The sequence below is a fragment of the Marmota flaviventris genome, chromosome 1, assembly GCF_047511675.1.
Source record: "Marmota flaviventris isolate mMarFla1 chromosome 1, mMarFla1.hap1, whole genome shotgun sequence".
NCBI classification, from domain to species: domain Eukaryota; kingdom Metazoa; phylum Chordata; class Mammalia; order Rodentia; family Sciuridae; genus Marmota; species Marmota flaviventris.
In genome coordinates this window covers 119,768,445-119,783,026 of record NC_092498.1, presented here as the reverse complement: position 1 = coordinate 119,783,026, position 14,582 = coordinate 119,768,445, and the positions used below count along the sequence as shown (strand labels likewise).

General features: G+C 37.7%; 1 protein-coding gene across 2 annotated transcripts in view; it reads left to right on the top strand.

The window, feature by feature from the left end:
- LOC114106500 (sodium/glucose cotransporter 1-like) overlaps positions 1-14,295 on the top strand; it is an 87,772-nt gene extending 73,477 nt beyond the window's left edge. For both annotated transcript variants that reach the window (XM_027953439.2, XM_027953441.2), the window contains exons 14-15: positions 10,932-11,037; positions 14,120-14,295. In XM_027953439.2, the coding sequence (XP_027809240.2) occupies positions 10,932-11,037; positions 14,120-14,295 (282 nt within the window). The remainder of the gene's footprint in view (positions 1-10,931; positions 11,038-14,119) is intronic.
- The last annotated feature ends 287 nt before the right edge of the window (positions 14,296-14,582 follow it).

Here is a 14,582-nt window from a genome sequence, read left to right as displayed (position 1 = left end):
TCTACTTCTTTTGCTGTTGTTTTGCTCTTCTTTTTCTAGGATTTTGAGATGAAGTATGAGATCATTTATTTGTTGGTTTTTTCTTTTTTTAAGGAATGAACTCCAAGCAATGAATTTTCCTCTTAGAACTGCTTTCAATGTGTCCCATAGATTCCGATATGTTGTGTCTGTGTTTTCATTTATCTCTAAGAATTTTTTAATTTCCTCCTTGATGTCTTCTATAACCCATTGATCATTCAGTAACGTATTGTTCATTCTCCAAGTGATGCATGATTTTTCCTTCCTTCTTTTATCGTTGATTTTCAGTTTCATTCCATTATGATCAGATAAGATGCATGGTATTATCTGTACTCCTTTATATTGTCTAAGAGTTTCCCTGTGACATAATATATGATCTATTTTTGAGAAGGATCCATGTGCTGCTGAGAAAAAAGTGTAACTGCTTGATGTTGGGTGGTATATTCTATATATGTCTATTAAGTCTAGGTTATTAATTGTGTTATTGAGTTCTATAGTTTCCTTATTCAACTTTTGTTTGGAAGATCTGTCCAGTGGTGAGAGAGGTGTGTTGGAGTCTCCCATGATTATTGTATGGTGGTCTATTAGACTCTTGAACTTGAGAAGAGTTTGTTTGATGAACATAGCTGCACCATTGTTTGGGGCATATATATTTTTGATTGTTATGTCTTGTTGGTGTATGGTTCCCTTGAGCAGTATGTAGTGTCCCTCTTTATCCGTTTTGATTAACTTGGGCTTGAAATCTATTTTATTTCATATGAGTATGGACAATCCTGCTTGTTTCCGAATTCCATTTGAGTGATATGTTTTGTCCCAACCTTTCACCTTCAGCCTATGTATGTCTTTTCCTATCAAATGTGTCTCCTGTAGGCAGCATATTGTTGGGTCTTGTTTTGCGATCCATTCTACTAGCCTATGTCTCTTAATTGGTGAGTTTAAGCCATTAACATTTAGGGTTATTATTGAGATATGGGTTGTTCTTCCAGCCATATTTGTTTATTTCTGTTACTAAACATGGTTTGTTTTCCTCTTTGATTATTTTTCCCCCCTTTAGTGTCCTACCTCCCACTGTTGGTTTTCATTGTTATTTTCCATTTCCTCTTCCAGTAATGTTTTGCCGAGGATGTTTTGAAGAGATGGTTTTCTAGCTGCAAATTCTTTTAACTTTTGTTTATCGTTGAAGGTTTTAATTTCATCTTCCATCCTGAAGCTTAATTTCGCTGGATACACAATTCTTGGTTGGAACCCATTTTCTTTCAGTGTTTGAAATATGTTATTCCAGGATCTTCTAGCTTTCAGAGTCTGTGTTGAAAGATCAGTTGTTATCCTGATTGGCTTACCCCTAAATGTAATCTGCTTCCTTTCTCTTGTATCTTTGAAACTTCTCTCCTTATTCTGTATGTTGGGCATCTTCATTATAATGTATCTAGGTGTGGATCTCTTATGATTTTGCACATTCGGCGTCCTGTAGGCTTCTAGGATTTGGGATTCTGTCTCATTCTTCAAGTCTGGGAAGTTTTCTCATATTATTTCATTGAATAGATTGCTCATTCCTTTGGTTTGAAACTCTGTCCCTTCCTGTATCCCAATGACTCTTAAATTTGGTCTCTTTATGTTATCCCATATTTCTTGGATGTTCTGCTCATGGTTTCTTAACAGTCTTGCTGAGCTGTCTATGTTCTTTTCAAGTTGAAATACTTTGTCTTCATTGTCTGATGTTCTATCTTCTAAGTGTTCTACTCTGCTGGTAGTATTCTCCATTGAGTTTTTTAGTTGGTTTATTGCTTCCTGCATTTCTAGGATTTCTGTTTGTTTGTTTTTTATAACCTCTATCTCCCTGTATAGTTGATCTTTTGCTTCTTGGATTTGTTTATGTAATTCATTGTTGAAGTGATCTTTCATTGTCTGATTTTGCTATCTGATGTCTTCCTTGAGACTCCAGATCATCTGAAGCATGTATATCCTGAATTCTTTCTCTGACATTCCATCTGCTGCAGATATTACCTCTTCTAACATTGAGTTGACCTGCATTGCTTGTGGTCCTTTCTTTCCTTGTCTCTTCATACTGTTCGCGTTTCTTTCTGCTTGGTGAAACTGTTGTGCTATTGAATTTTCCCCCTATATATTTATATTGCTCTTGTGTAGTTGCAAAGTCTCCCTCGCAGGCGCGAGCGGCGGCTCTGCCCCTCCTCCAATTGGGGCAATATACCTACCATGCCGGCAAGCCGCTGGGCTTGTTCTGCCGGTCGGTAGCAGGTCCGCCTACCTTGCAGGCTCGGGCGGCGGCCCTGCCCCTCTGCGGGCCGCTAGGCTTGTTCTGTTGATGGTCGCAGTTCTGCCTACTTTGCAGGCGCGGGCAGCGGCACTGCCCCTCTGCAGGTCGCTGGGCCTGTTCTGCCGGTAGGTCGCAGGTCCTCCTACCTTGCAGGGGGGGGGGGGGGGGCGGCTCTACCCTTCCGCAGGCCGCTGGGCCTGTTCTGTCTGTCGGTTGCAGGTCTGGCCTGTTCTGTTGGTGGTCGCAGGTCCGCCTACCTTGCAGGCGTGTGGGGCAGCTCTTCCCCTCCACGGATTTCTGAGCCTGTCCTGCCGGTGGGTCACAGTTCCACCTACCTTGCAGGCGCAGGTGGAGGTGGCGGCTCTGCCCCTCAGCAGGCCGCTGCGCCTGTTCTGCTGGTGGGTCACAGGCCCGCCTACCTTGCAGGCGTGGTTGGCAGCTCTGCCCCTCCGCAGGCCACTGGGCCTTTTCCATCGGTGGTCACAGTGCCGCCTACCTTGCAGGCGTGGGGAGGGGGGCGGCTCTGCCCCTCAGCAGGCCGCTGGGCCTGTTCTGTGGGTGGTCACAGTTTCGTCTACCTTGCAGGCATGGGGGGAGGGGGCGGCTCTGCCCCTCAGCAGGCCGCTGCGCCTGTTCTGTTGGTGGTCACAGTTCCGCCTACCTTGCAGGAACAGGGGGAGGAGGCGGCTCTGCCCCTCAGCAAGCCGCTACGCCTGTTCTGTTGGTGGTCACAGCTCCGCCCACCTTGCAGGCGCGGGGGGAGGGGGCGGCTCTGCCCCTCAGCAGGCCGCTGCGCCTGTTCTGCTGCTGGGTCACAGTTCCGCCTACCTTGCAGGCGCTGGGCTTAAGCTATTTCTAACAATATATCTTAGTCTGTTTTCTGCTGCTATAAAAGAATGCCACAGATTGGGTAGATTATAAGTAATAAAAGTTTATTTCATTTTCTGTCCTTGAAGCCTCAAGTCTAAGATTTATGGGTGCATCTGGTGAGGACCCTCTTGCCACATCATAACCTAATGGAAGGTATTATTTGGCAATAAAGAATGAGAGAGGGATATGAATTAATCGAAGGCAAACTTCATCCTTTTATCAGAAAATTGCTCCCATAATAGTGGATTCAATACACTCATAAGAACAGATTCCTCATTATCTAATTATCCCTTTTTTAAAAAATGTTCTTATTTTTGCATTATAGTTATAAATATTAGTGGGGTTCATTTTGACATATGCCTACATACATTGAATATAATTTGTTCCATTTCAATCCCCAGTACTTCCATTTTTCCTTGTCTCCTCCCTGCCCATTTTCTTCCTCTACTCTACTGGACTTACTTCTGTTTATTCATTGATTTTAATTGGTGCTTCATAGATATACATGAAGGTGGAATTGAATGTAGAATACTCATAAAGTTACATAGCATAACTTGATCAATTTCATTCTGCAGTTCCTCCCTTTTCCCTTCCATCCTCTGTCACCCTTAATCCCCTTCTTTTTCCTTACTGATCTCCTTTCTGTCTTCATGGGATTCCTCAACCCTCTTCTCCCCTTGTTTCTAACTTCTGCTTGTGTGCAAAGACAATTGACCTTTGACTTTGTGAGTCTGACTTATTTCACTTAGCCTGATGTTCTCCAATTACATCCATTTACCAGCAAATGACATTATTCCATTCTCCTTTATAGCTCAGTATAAAGCCATTGTGGGTCTGGGGCTGGGGCCTGGCAGTAGCATACTTGCTTGGCATGTGTGAGGCCCTGGGTTCAATTCTCAGCACTGCATATAAATAAATAAAAAATAAAAGTCTATCAACAACTAAAAAAAATTAAAAAGCTATTGTGTATACATGCCATGCTGAGGGTCCTGCCCTTCCAGTGTCGACTGTGGGGAGCTTGAGAGCATGGAGAAACCCCTCCAGAGATGGTTTCAGAAAACAGTGTCTGTTTTATTGCAAAAAAAAAATAGCTTTTATAGTGGGTATGTGCCAATTTACATATAACAATAATAATAGTCCAGAAGTGATGCACAACATATCATCTTACAGGAGTCCAGACACCAAGAGTTTAGAAACTGCCATGTAGGCTTACCTTGAACCAACAGGGGAAAAACTCCTTGTCAAAGGAGCAAGGAAATGGTACTTGCCAGAGTTCTGACAGCACTCTGTCCCAAAACATAGCATTCTATGGTAGGACTTCCCTGCCGCAAAATGAGCAAGATAAACATTCCTTCTGGTAGGCCCGAGTCAGGCCCTGTAGCAATGCCACATATTCTTTATTGATTCATCTGTTAATGGGCACCTGGGATTGTTCCATAATTTGACTATTGTGAATTGCACTGCTATAAACTGTGATGTGCCTGTATCGTTGTAGTATGCTGACACCTGTTAATACTGACACAATGGCAGTTAAATTTCAACATAAGTTTTCTAGGGGACATTCAAACCATAACACAATATCAAGGTCCAATTGATTTAATACTTCATAAATTAAAAGTACTCTTCTCTAAATAAAGATGCTTCCATTGGTTTAGGGTTCATTCATATCCCTCCCAATCTAGAAAAAAATTAGTAATTATGGGCCTATAAGCAATATAAGCCGGAAAAACCAATTCAAATGGCATTCCACCTTTTTCAGGTTTCCAAGGGAACAGAGATAAGAAATTAACCCAAGATCATATATGCCCATACAAAAAGAGAAAAGTTTTTATTAATACTTTTTTATGCATACCTGAATACAAGAACTATAGGACCATTAGAAACCTTCAACATCATTGCCAAATTTCCAAAAGCCGTGACAAATCTATATGTCAAATAAAAACTGATTTCATTACTGCAAAATCAGCATGATGTTTATTGACTGTATCTGTCACAGGCTTTCTTTCATAGAACTATCACCTGCTTCCCCATGCCTCAAACTTGTGGCCCCAAACACATTTAGTTCTGTGTTTCCTTTTAAAGTAGAGAAAGCAAGGTAGTTACCAATGGACAGAAGAAAACATGCCCTACTTGGTTTTTTTGTTTTTGTTTTTGTTTTGTTTTGGTTTTTGGCTGATTTCACTTAACATATCCTCCAATTCCATCAATTTTCCTGAAAATGACATGATTTCATTATTCTTTATGACTGAATGATATTCATAGTGTATATATACCATTTTTAAAATTCATTCATCTGTTGATGAGCAACTGGACTGATTCAGTATCTTTACAATTATGAATGGTGCTGTAATAAACATGGGTGTACAGGTACCTCTTTGGTACACTGACTTATTTCCTCTGGATGTATACCCAGGATTGATATAGCTGGATTGTTTGGTAATTCTATTTTTAATTTTTTAAGGAAACTCCATACTGATTGCTATAGTGACAGAGCTAATTTACACTCCCACCAAAATTGTAAAAGGGTTCTTTTTTCTCCACATCTTTGCCTACATTTGTTATTTATTTATTAATTTTTATAATAGCCATTCTGACTATATTTCAGTCAGATGGAATCTCAGTATAGTTTTGATTTGCACTTGCCTGATGAATAAAGATTATATATCATTTAAAAATATATTTATTGGCCATCCATACTCTTCTCTTGAGAAGTATCTTTTCACACCATTTGCTCATTTCTTGATTAGATTGCTTATTCTTTTGTTAACTTTTAAAAATTATATATTCTTGATATTAATTCTTTGTCAAATGAATAGCTAGCAAAGATTTTGTTTCCTCCAATATTGTAGGTTATCTCTTCACTCTGATGATTGTTTCTCTTATTGTGCAGAAACTTTTTAATATGATGTGATCCTGTTTGTCAATTATTTCTTTTGTTTCCTGGGCTATTGGAATCCTATTCAAGGAAATTTTTGCTTGTAGCAATATCTATGCTTTATTCTAGTCATTTCAAAGCTTCAGGTCTTACATTAATATCTTTGATTCATTTTGGATTTATTTATTTATTTATTTGAGTTTATTTTTTGTACAGGATGAGAGATAGGACCCTAGTTTCAATCTTCTCCATGTGGGTATTCAGTTTTCCCAACATCATTTGTTGAAGAGACTGTCTTTTCTCCAACATATTTTTGGTACTTTTGTTGAGAATCAATTAGCTAAAGATGCATGAGTTTATTTCTGTGTCCTCTATTCTATTTAATCAAACTACCTTTCTATTTGTATGTCATTGCCATTCTGTTTTTATTATTATTGCTCTGTAGTATGTTTTGAAGCCAGGAATTATCATCCCTTAGTGTTGCCCTTTTGCCAAGGATTGCTTTGGCTGTTATGGGTCTTTTGTGCTTTCATATGAATTTTAGGATTGTTTTTCCTAGTTCTGTGAAGAATGTCATTGGTATTTTTATGAGGACTATATTGAATCTGTAGATCACTTTTTGTAGTATACTCATTTAAACAATATTCATTCTCCAATCCATGTACAGTGGTGTTTTTCCACTTTCTAGTGTCTTTTTCAGTTATTTTCTTCAGGGCTTTGAAATTTTCATTGTAGGTTTTTTTATCATCTTGGTCAAGTTTATTCCTAGGTATATTATTTATTTGTTTTTTCTCACTTATTATAAATTGAGAGATTTTTTTTCCTAATTTGTTTCTCAGGAAGTTCATTTTTGATGTATAAAAAAGTTATTGACTTTTGTATGTTTGATTTTGTATCTGCTACTTTGTTAAATTTGTTTATCAGTTCTAAAAGCTTTTAGGGTTTAGGGTTCTCTAAATATAGAATTGCACTATCTGCAAAGAGGGAAAATCTGACTTCCTCATTTTTTTCTTTCTATCTCTTTTATTTGTTTTTCTTGCCTGATTGCTCTGGATGGAATTTCAAATACTATATTGAATAAGAGTGGACATTCTTGTATTTTTCTAGTTTTAGAGGAAATGATTTTATTTTTCTCCTTTCAGTGTGATGTTAGCTATGGGCTTGTGATATATAGCCTTTATTGTATTGACATATGATATTTCTATCCCTAAAGTAATTAGAGTTTTTATCATGATGAGATACACAATTTTCTCAAAGGTCCTTTCTGAATCTATTGAGATGATTATGTGATATGTGTCTTTGGTTCTACTTGTGTGCTGTATTGCATTTATTGATTTGTGTGTGTTGAATCAGACTTACATCACTGGAATAAAACTAACTTGCTCATGCTGTATGATCTTTTAATGTGCCGTTGATTCAATTTTCAAGTATTTTATTGAGATTTTATGCACTATGATGACAGGGTTATTGACCTATAGTTTCCTTATGAGTATATGTGTTGTGTCCTTATCATGTTATGATAGTAGAGTGATACTGGCTTTGTAGAATGAGTTTAAAAGGGTCCTTCCCTTTCTAAGTTATGAAATATTTTGAGGAGCTTTGGTAGTTGATATTATTTCTTCTTTAAAAGTCTGGTAAAATTCAGCAGTGAATCTACTCTGAGCTTATCTTTGTTGTAATACTTTTTATGACTATTTCAATCTCATTTCTTATTGATCTATTTAGCTTTTTATTTTAATTTTATCTTTTATTTTCTATTTTGGTTCATTATGGAATGTCATATGTGTCCAGAAATTTGTCCATTAGATATTTTTTAATTTGTTTTACATAAAGTTTTTAAAAATATTCCCAAATGATCCAGTGAATTTCAATGGTATCAGTTGTATATCCCCCTTCTTATCTCTTTCTATTTATTTGGGTCTTATTTTTTAATCCAGTTGGCCAGTATGTATTTTTTAATCTTATAATCTTTGGTAGATTTAGTCAAGGGCTTGTGAATTTTAGCTTTTCATAGGACCAACTCTTTGTTTCATCAATCCTTTGTATCATTCATATTGTCTCTAATTTATTTATTTTTGCCCTAATCTTTATTATTTCTGTACTCTACTGATTGGGGGTTTAGTTTGTTCTTGGCCTTGCCATGTTTAGGTTATTTATTTATGATCTCTATGGTTTTGTTGTTGTTGTTAATGCAAACACTCATAGCTCTAAATTTTCCTCTTCATACTGTTTTCATTGTATCCTGCAAGATAAGGGTATGTTATATTTCCATTTTCACTTGATTCTAGAAATTTTTAGATTTCCTTCCAGATTCTTCAATGACCCACTGTTTATTCAAAAGTGTATTATCAGCTTGGCATGGTGGTGGACACCTACAATCCCAGATACTTGTCAGGAAGGATCACAAGTTTGAAGTTAACCTGGGCAACTTAGTGAGATACTGTCTCAAAATAAAATTAAAGATAGAGCTGGGGATGTAGCTCAGTGGTAGAGTAACCCCATACCACCAAAAAAAGTATATTGTTCAATCTCCATGTGTTCATATAATTTCTGTAGTTCCTCTTCCTCTTAATTCTAGTTTCACCAAATTATGATCTGATTAGATATAACAAATTATTTCAACTTTTTATCATTTGTAAGACTTGATTTATGGCCTAATATATGATCTATTTTGGAAAATCTTCCATGTACTTATGAAAATACGTGTTATACAGTTTTGGCGTGAAATTTCTGTGGTTGTATATTAAGTCCACCTGATATGTAGTATAATTTAACTCTGATGTTTCTTTAATGGTTTATTGTCTGGATGATCTATCACTTGCTGAGAGTGTGATATTGAAATCATCTACTATTATTGTATTTAAGCTTATCTCTTTGTTTATATTCAATTGTCTTTGTTTAACAAAACTGGAAACCCTGACATTTTGTGCATATATATTTATAATTATCTTCTTGATGAATTTTTCCCTTTATAAGTCTGTAGTGATCTTCCTTGTCTCTTCTGCAAATCTTGCTAAAAGTAAATCATAAATAAATACTGCTATTTGCTTTCATATTTCATTTTCATGAAATTTCATTCTCCATCCTTTCATTTTCAGTCTGTTCATGCCCTTAATTATGACATGAGTTTCTTGTATGCAGCAGATTGTTACATCTTGTTTTTTAATCCAGTTGGCCAGTATGTATTTTTTAATTGGAGGATTCATTTACATTCAGGATTTTTGTTGAAAAGTGTGTACAGGTTTCTAAATTTTTTGTTTATCTTCTGGTAGTATTGGATATTCTATATTTGTTTTTCTTATTCATCTTAGAAGATTGGTAGTTTTACATATTAATAATGTTTAGTTTTTCCTAATTCTCATTTGCTTATCAACTCTTTTAGTGAGATTTATTCTTTCCTGTGTTCTCATGATTGTGGTTATCATTTTTCCTCTTCTAGGTATAGAAGTCCCTTAAGTATCTTCTGCAGTGCTGGCTTCATGGCTATAAACTCCCTTTGTTTGTGATTATCATGGAAAGTGCTTATTTATCATTCAAATGTGAAGAATAACTTTGCTGAGTATACTAATATAGATTGGCATTTACTTTCTTTCAGTATACATCAGTCCATACCCTCCTGGTGATAATATTTTCCACCAAGAAATCTGCTTTTGTTCTAATAGGTTTGCCTTTACATGTGAATTTGCACTGCTCTATTGCAGCCTTTAATATTCTTTGTTCTGTACTTTTGGTTATGGAAACCAAACGATTTGCCGACCTCTATCCTCATGACTTCAGACCTGGCTCCCACACAAAATAATATACTTCTGGGGTAACTTCAAGTAACAGAAGGGAGAACTGCTGAATTACTGTTTCCTCCATTCTCGTGAATATATTGTAGTCTATGTTCCCTGCATAAGTAAAGCATAAATAAACCCCTGCATAAATTTCTCAGAAACTTTTGTCAGGGATACTCCCCCAAGTTATACTGGCCACTGCCTACCCAGTCAGTGCATAGGAATGTTCATAGGGACACTAAAATGTGATTTTTCTGAGTTTTCTGATCCCAGAGCTGTTTAGTCCCTCACAATAGGACCCTACTCAAGATGGATCCTCGCCATAGCACCCTGAGGGTTTGCTGAGAGATACGGTTGAGTTCCTTCTTTAAAGCTAGCTTGCTAAGCAGACTTCAGTTCATCTATTTATTTAAACTGTTAGTCTTTAGGGTGCATCCTTCTATGCCATGCCATGACTCTTTCTCTGTAGATTTTACCTCCTTGCAGGAATCAGTGCCTTCCCCTGACCAGGGTGTCAGGCACCAGGAGCTGAGGTATTCTACCTCCTTTGCTTTGTTATTCTCTGTTGTCTCTGGAATTCATCAGGTTTAATTTTCTGTGCTATCAATTTCCAGTGTTCACTCATAGTTCCTTACTTCTGTGAGCAGTTACACAATGTTTTTCTTTGTTTTCATCCCATGGAGGAGCAAACTAGTGTTGGCTGTCTCTATTCTACCAACTTGATGTATCGCTCTGCATATTCTTATCCTCGTAATATGACATAGTATAAAATTATGACCTCACACTGCTGATCTGGACAAATGGTTGTTTTTTCTATCTTACTTCCTAGTATCAGTGCCAAAAGGAACAATTCATTTATCATGTGTAAAAACAATCACTGAATAAATATTTCTTTATTTGAGGCAGTCTTTAACTTCTGTATACACAGGTATGATTTACATCTAAGTTTCCAACATAATGAGAGATTATGCTGTGGGTGAGAAATGTAATCTATGTTCTTTGTTGGTACTAAGAGTCCACATTCCTTTTCCTTTCTTGATGGTTATCTCTTTGCTCTCCTACTGCTTGGCTGAAGACACTGGATTTTTGTGTTAAGTTTTTCTCTGTTTTCCCACAGCTCTATCGTCTCTGTTGGAGTCTGCGCAACAGCACAGAGGAACGTATTGACTTGGATGCAGAAGAGGAGGACCTCCAAGAAACACAGAAGGATACCATTGAAATAGGTGATTTATGAGTCAAAACTGATTTCCAAGCCATAAAAACTTACTCTTGCTGGGTGTGGTGGCATGCACCTGTAATCCCAGCAGTTCAGGAAACTGAGGCAGGAGAATTATGAGTTCAAAGCCAAAGTGCCTTGCAAAAGCAAGGCACTAAGCAACTCAGTGAGACCCTGTTTCTAAATAAAATACAAAGTAGGGCTGAGGATATGGCTTAGTAGTTGAGTGCCCCTGAGTTCAATCCCTGGTACCAAAAAAAAAGTTACTCTTACAACAGCAAGACTATGTAAAGCTTTCACTAAATGCCTTCATCAGAGCTCAGATCCCTTCCCTAGGAGGAATGCGGAAAGATGAGATGGATAAGTGTATTTTGGAAAGTTTACTATGAGGCTTGGTTGAGGTCAGGGAGGGAGGTACAGGGCCATTTCAGCTGCCTTACCCCTCAAATTTACAGTGCTCAGTGAATCAGTGCATGAGAAATTTGCCACCTTGACTTGACCATGCTTTTGGGGCATAGTCATAGGTAAAAGAAGGGCCAGGCTCTTCTGACATAGTTTGGAAACAGAACAGATGGGGGAGGAAGCTTTGTTTGATTCTAGTAACATAAAGAGAATAAAAAAATAGAGACTATTGGGATTTTATGTCTTACCATACATGACTTAAAAAATCAAATTTTTCTGGAAGCCTGAGATGATGCTTAGTTAGTGCCTAGAAGCTTTCCCTTTAAATTAATGTTTTCTTTAGCTTCAATATTGGAAGTTTTCCTCACCATATGGGTAAGATACACACATGAAGAATGGATGTATGTGGTGTGTAGAAGTAGGGGAGCTCAAGATCCGATGCTTTTGCTGGTACTGGACTGGAGTGCTCATCACTCCATGTGAAGTAGAGCACCAGATGAAGCAGAGCAAATTTTGAATCTGGCCATTAGGAATGTCATAGAATTCTAGCTCTGGAAAGGGCCATAAAGGTCTTATGATTTTTTTTATCTCACTTTACAGATACAAATTGAGGCACTGAGAGGGAGAGACTGTTAATGGTCTTGGCCCTGATACAATATGCTCTTAATCTCCAAGAACGTTTTAGTTCTGAAACCAGCATCTCTGTGGGTCTGAGGAACATGGAGCCACAGGCAGCTGTCCATGATGCTGACATCAGGCAGTTCCTTCCTGCTTTCCTGGAGCAGCCAGGCATGAGCATGCCCCCATATTCTTGTTCTTTTTCTCTTCCTTTGTGTAGTACTGGGAATTAAAACCAGGACTTGCACCTACTAGACCATTGCTGTACAACAAAACTACACCTTAGCCCGTGAGCATGCCCTCTTTCCTCTTCTACTTTAAAACGTGTTTACCTACTGTGTGAGAATATCAGATTTTAGAAGGGCATGAATGAGGAGCCTTGAGTATCAAGAAGTGTTAATATGGAAGAAGAGATAATTTTTGCATGAGAGAAGAGATATGAAACTGATGAACTTAAGGATCCATCTAATTTTAACTCAGAGTAAGAAAGTAGACTATTGCACATCTAGGTTATGGGTCTGGGTTTGGTGATGCATACATGTAATCACAGTGATTCAAAAGGCTGGGGCAAGAGGATTGCAAATATGAGACCATCGTGGGCAATTAAATAAGATGCTGTCTCAAAATAGAAAAGAAAAAGGACTGAGTGTCACAAGCACCATTCTCTGAGAAACAGCATTATGGGGAAGATTCTAGTAACATTAAGAGAATAAAATTGCATCACCATCCCCTTATCGTCATCACCACCACCATTATCATATGATTGATAATGACATGATCATAACATTTAATTATAAATAACTTACTCATTTAATGATACATTTTGTATCCATATCCATATCATAGTTTAAGGCAGATAATGCAAACATACGTCTTCCAATTTTATAGATGAGAAAAATAAGAGAGTTTCCCAAGACCACTTAACTTTATGTTAACTCAGATAACCATGTACTTATTTGTCACCTGAGCTAGTCAGTGATCCTATGTCATTGGAATACAACAGATGGGAGAGGTACAAAAGGGTATGTCTCTTGTATGAGAGAAAAGATAGAGAGGGGGAAGAGATTTTACTTACTAATATGTACTATGTGCTGGGTTCCCTCTCATTAAATCATTAAATTAAATATCTCATTAAATTTTCATTAATACAATAAAGAAGTCAATATTTATCCACTTTTACAGATACCCAAAAGATAAGAGAAGTGAATTAACAAGGCCATGAGACTGGACTTGGTACCAATTGTGATACATTTATGTCCTAGATCACTCATTTCTAAAATTCTGTGCCTCTTTTTAAAATGTCTGAGATTTGTGAAAATGAGAAAGTGCAAAAGAGTGTTCTCTGAAGATGGTGCCAAAAATATAGTGTGTTTGATCTCATATTAGTGAGTGGAAGAGAGAGATTGTAAACTGGGTCCGTCTACTTCTGGTGCTACACATGAGCTCAGAAGGGAATCAGTTCCCTTGGTAGGCATCCACTTTGGGTGTAAGGGGCAGTTGGATGGTTTGATTCATCAGTATTGATATGCAATATCAGATCTTAAGGCCCAAAACTGTTGATCACTGCTACTTTGCATCAGGAACAGTTCAGACCTTTCTTTGCCATCCAGGTGGATCTGATGTGGAAGCTTAGAATTCACAGATGTAGCCAATTCACTCCTGTCATGCCAGCCTTGTTGCTTTCCAGTAACACAGCAGAGAGCTATGAGTTTATGTATTTCACAGATGGGTTTTCCATGTTCTTCACACCACAGTTTACCAGCCAATTGTTAACATTTCTCTCTCATAAACTATCACTTGATCTAAATTTTCTAAATCAAAATACATTTCATTTGTCTGATATGCAGTTCAGGCTACTTGATTGTGATGATGTAGAATCCATTCAGTAACACTGTCTTGTACTTAACTTTATTTGAAAATTGTATACTACTCCCATTCCTGAAAACAAGAAAATTGGGAAATTTCTTCAGAATGTAGATGCTTCATGGTATAGCATCTTCCTGGAAGCCCCTTCTCATCTCTTCTGCTTCTGTATCCAATAATTCTTTTATGCCTTTCCCTTGATACAGAAGTTCCAGAGGAGAGAAAAGGGTGCTTCAGGCGGGCCTATGACCTGTTCTGTGGGCTGGACCAGGGACCTAAGATGACCAAGGAAGAAGAGGCAGCTATGAAGATGAAGCTGACAGACACCTCTGAGAAGCCTTTGTGGAGGACAGTAGTGAACATAACGGCATCATCCTGCTAGCTGTAGCTGTCTTTTGCCATGCATACTTTGCCTGAGTCCTATCTTCTGCTGTAGACTCACCACGGCTGCAATCTTTACCTCCCTTCAGTCTCATTCTGTGGCATTGAAGGGAAACCAGATAGTTGTAAAATTTGCCCAGTTGGATAAACATGTATATGTGTAATTAATTATAGGATAGCTGAAGGAAAAATCATTATTTTGCCATTAACTTATATATTGAAGCCAATGTAATACTTTCACCTGTACATATTAGGTGAAAGGAAAGAAGGAAAGTTGGTTCAGTCATA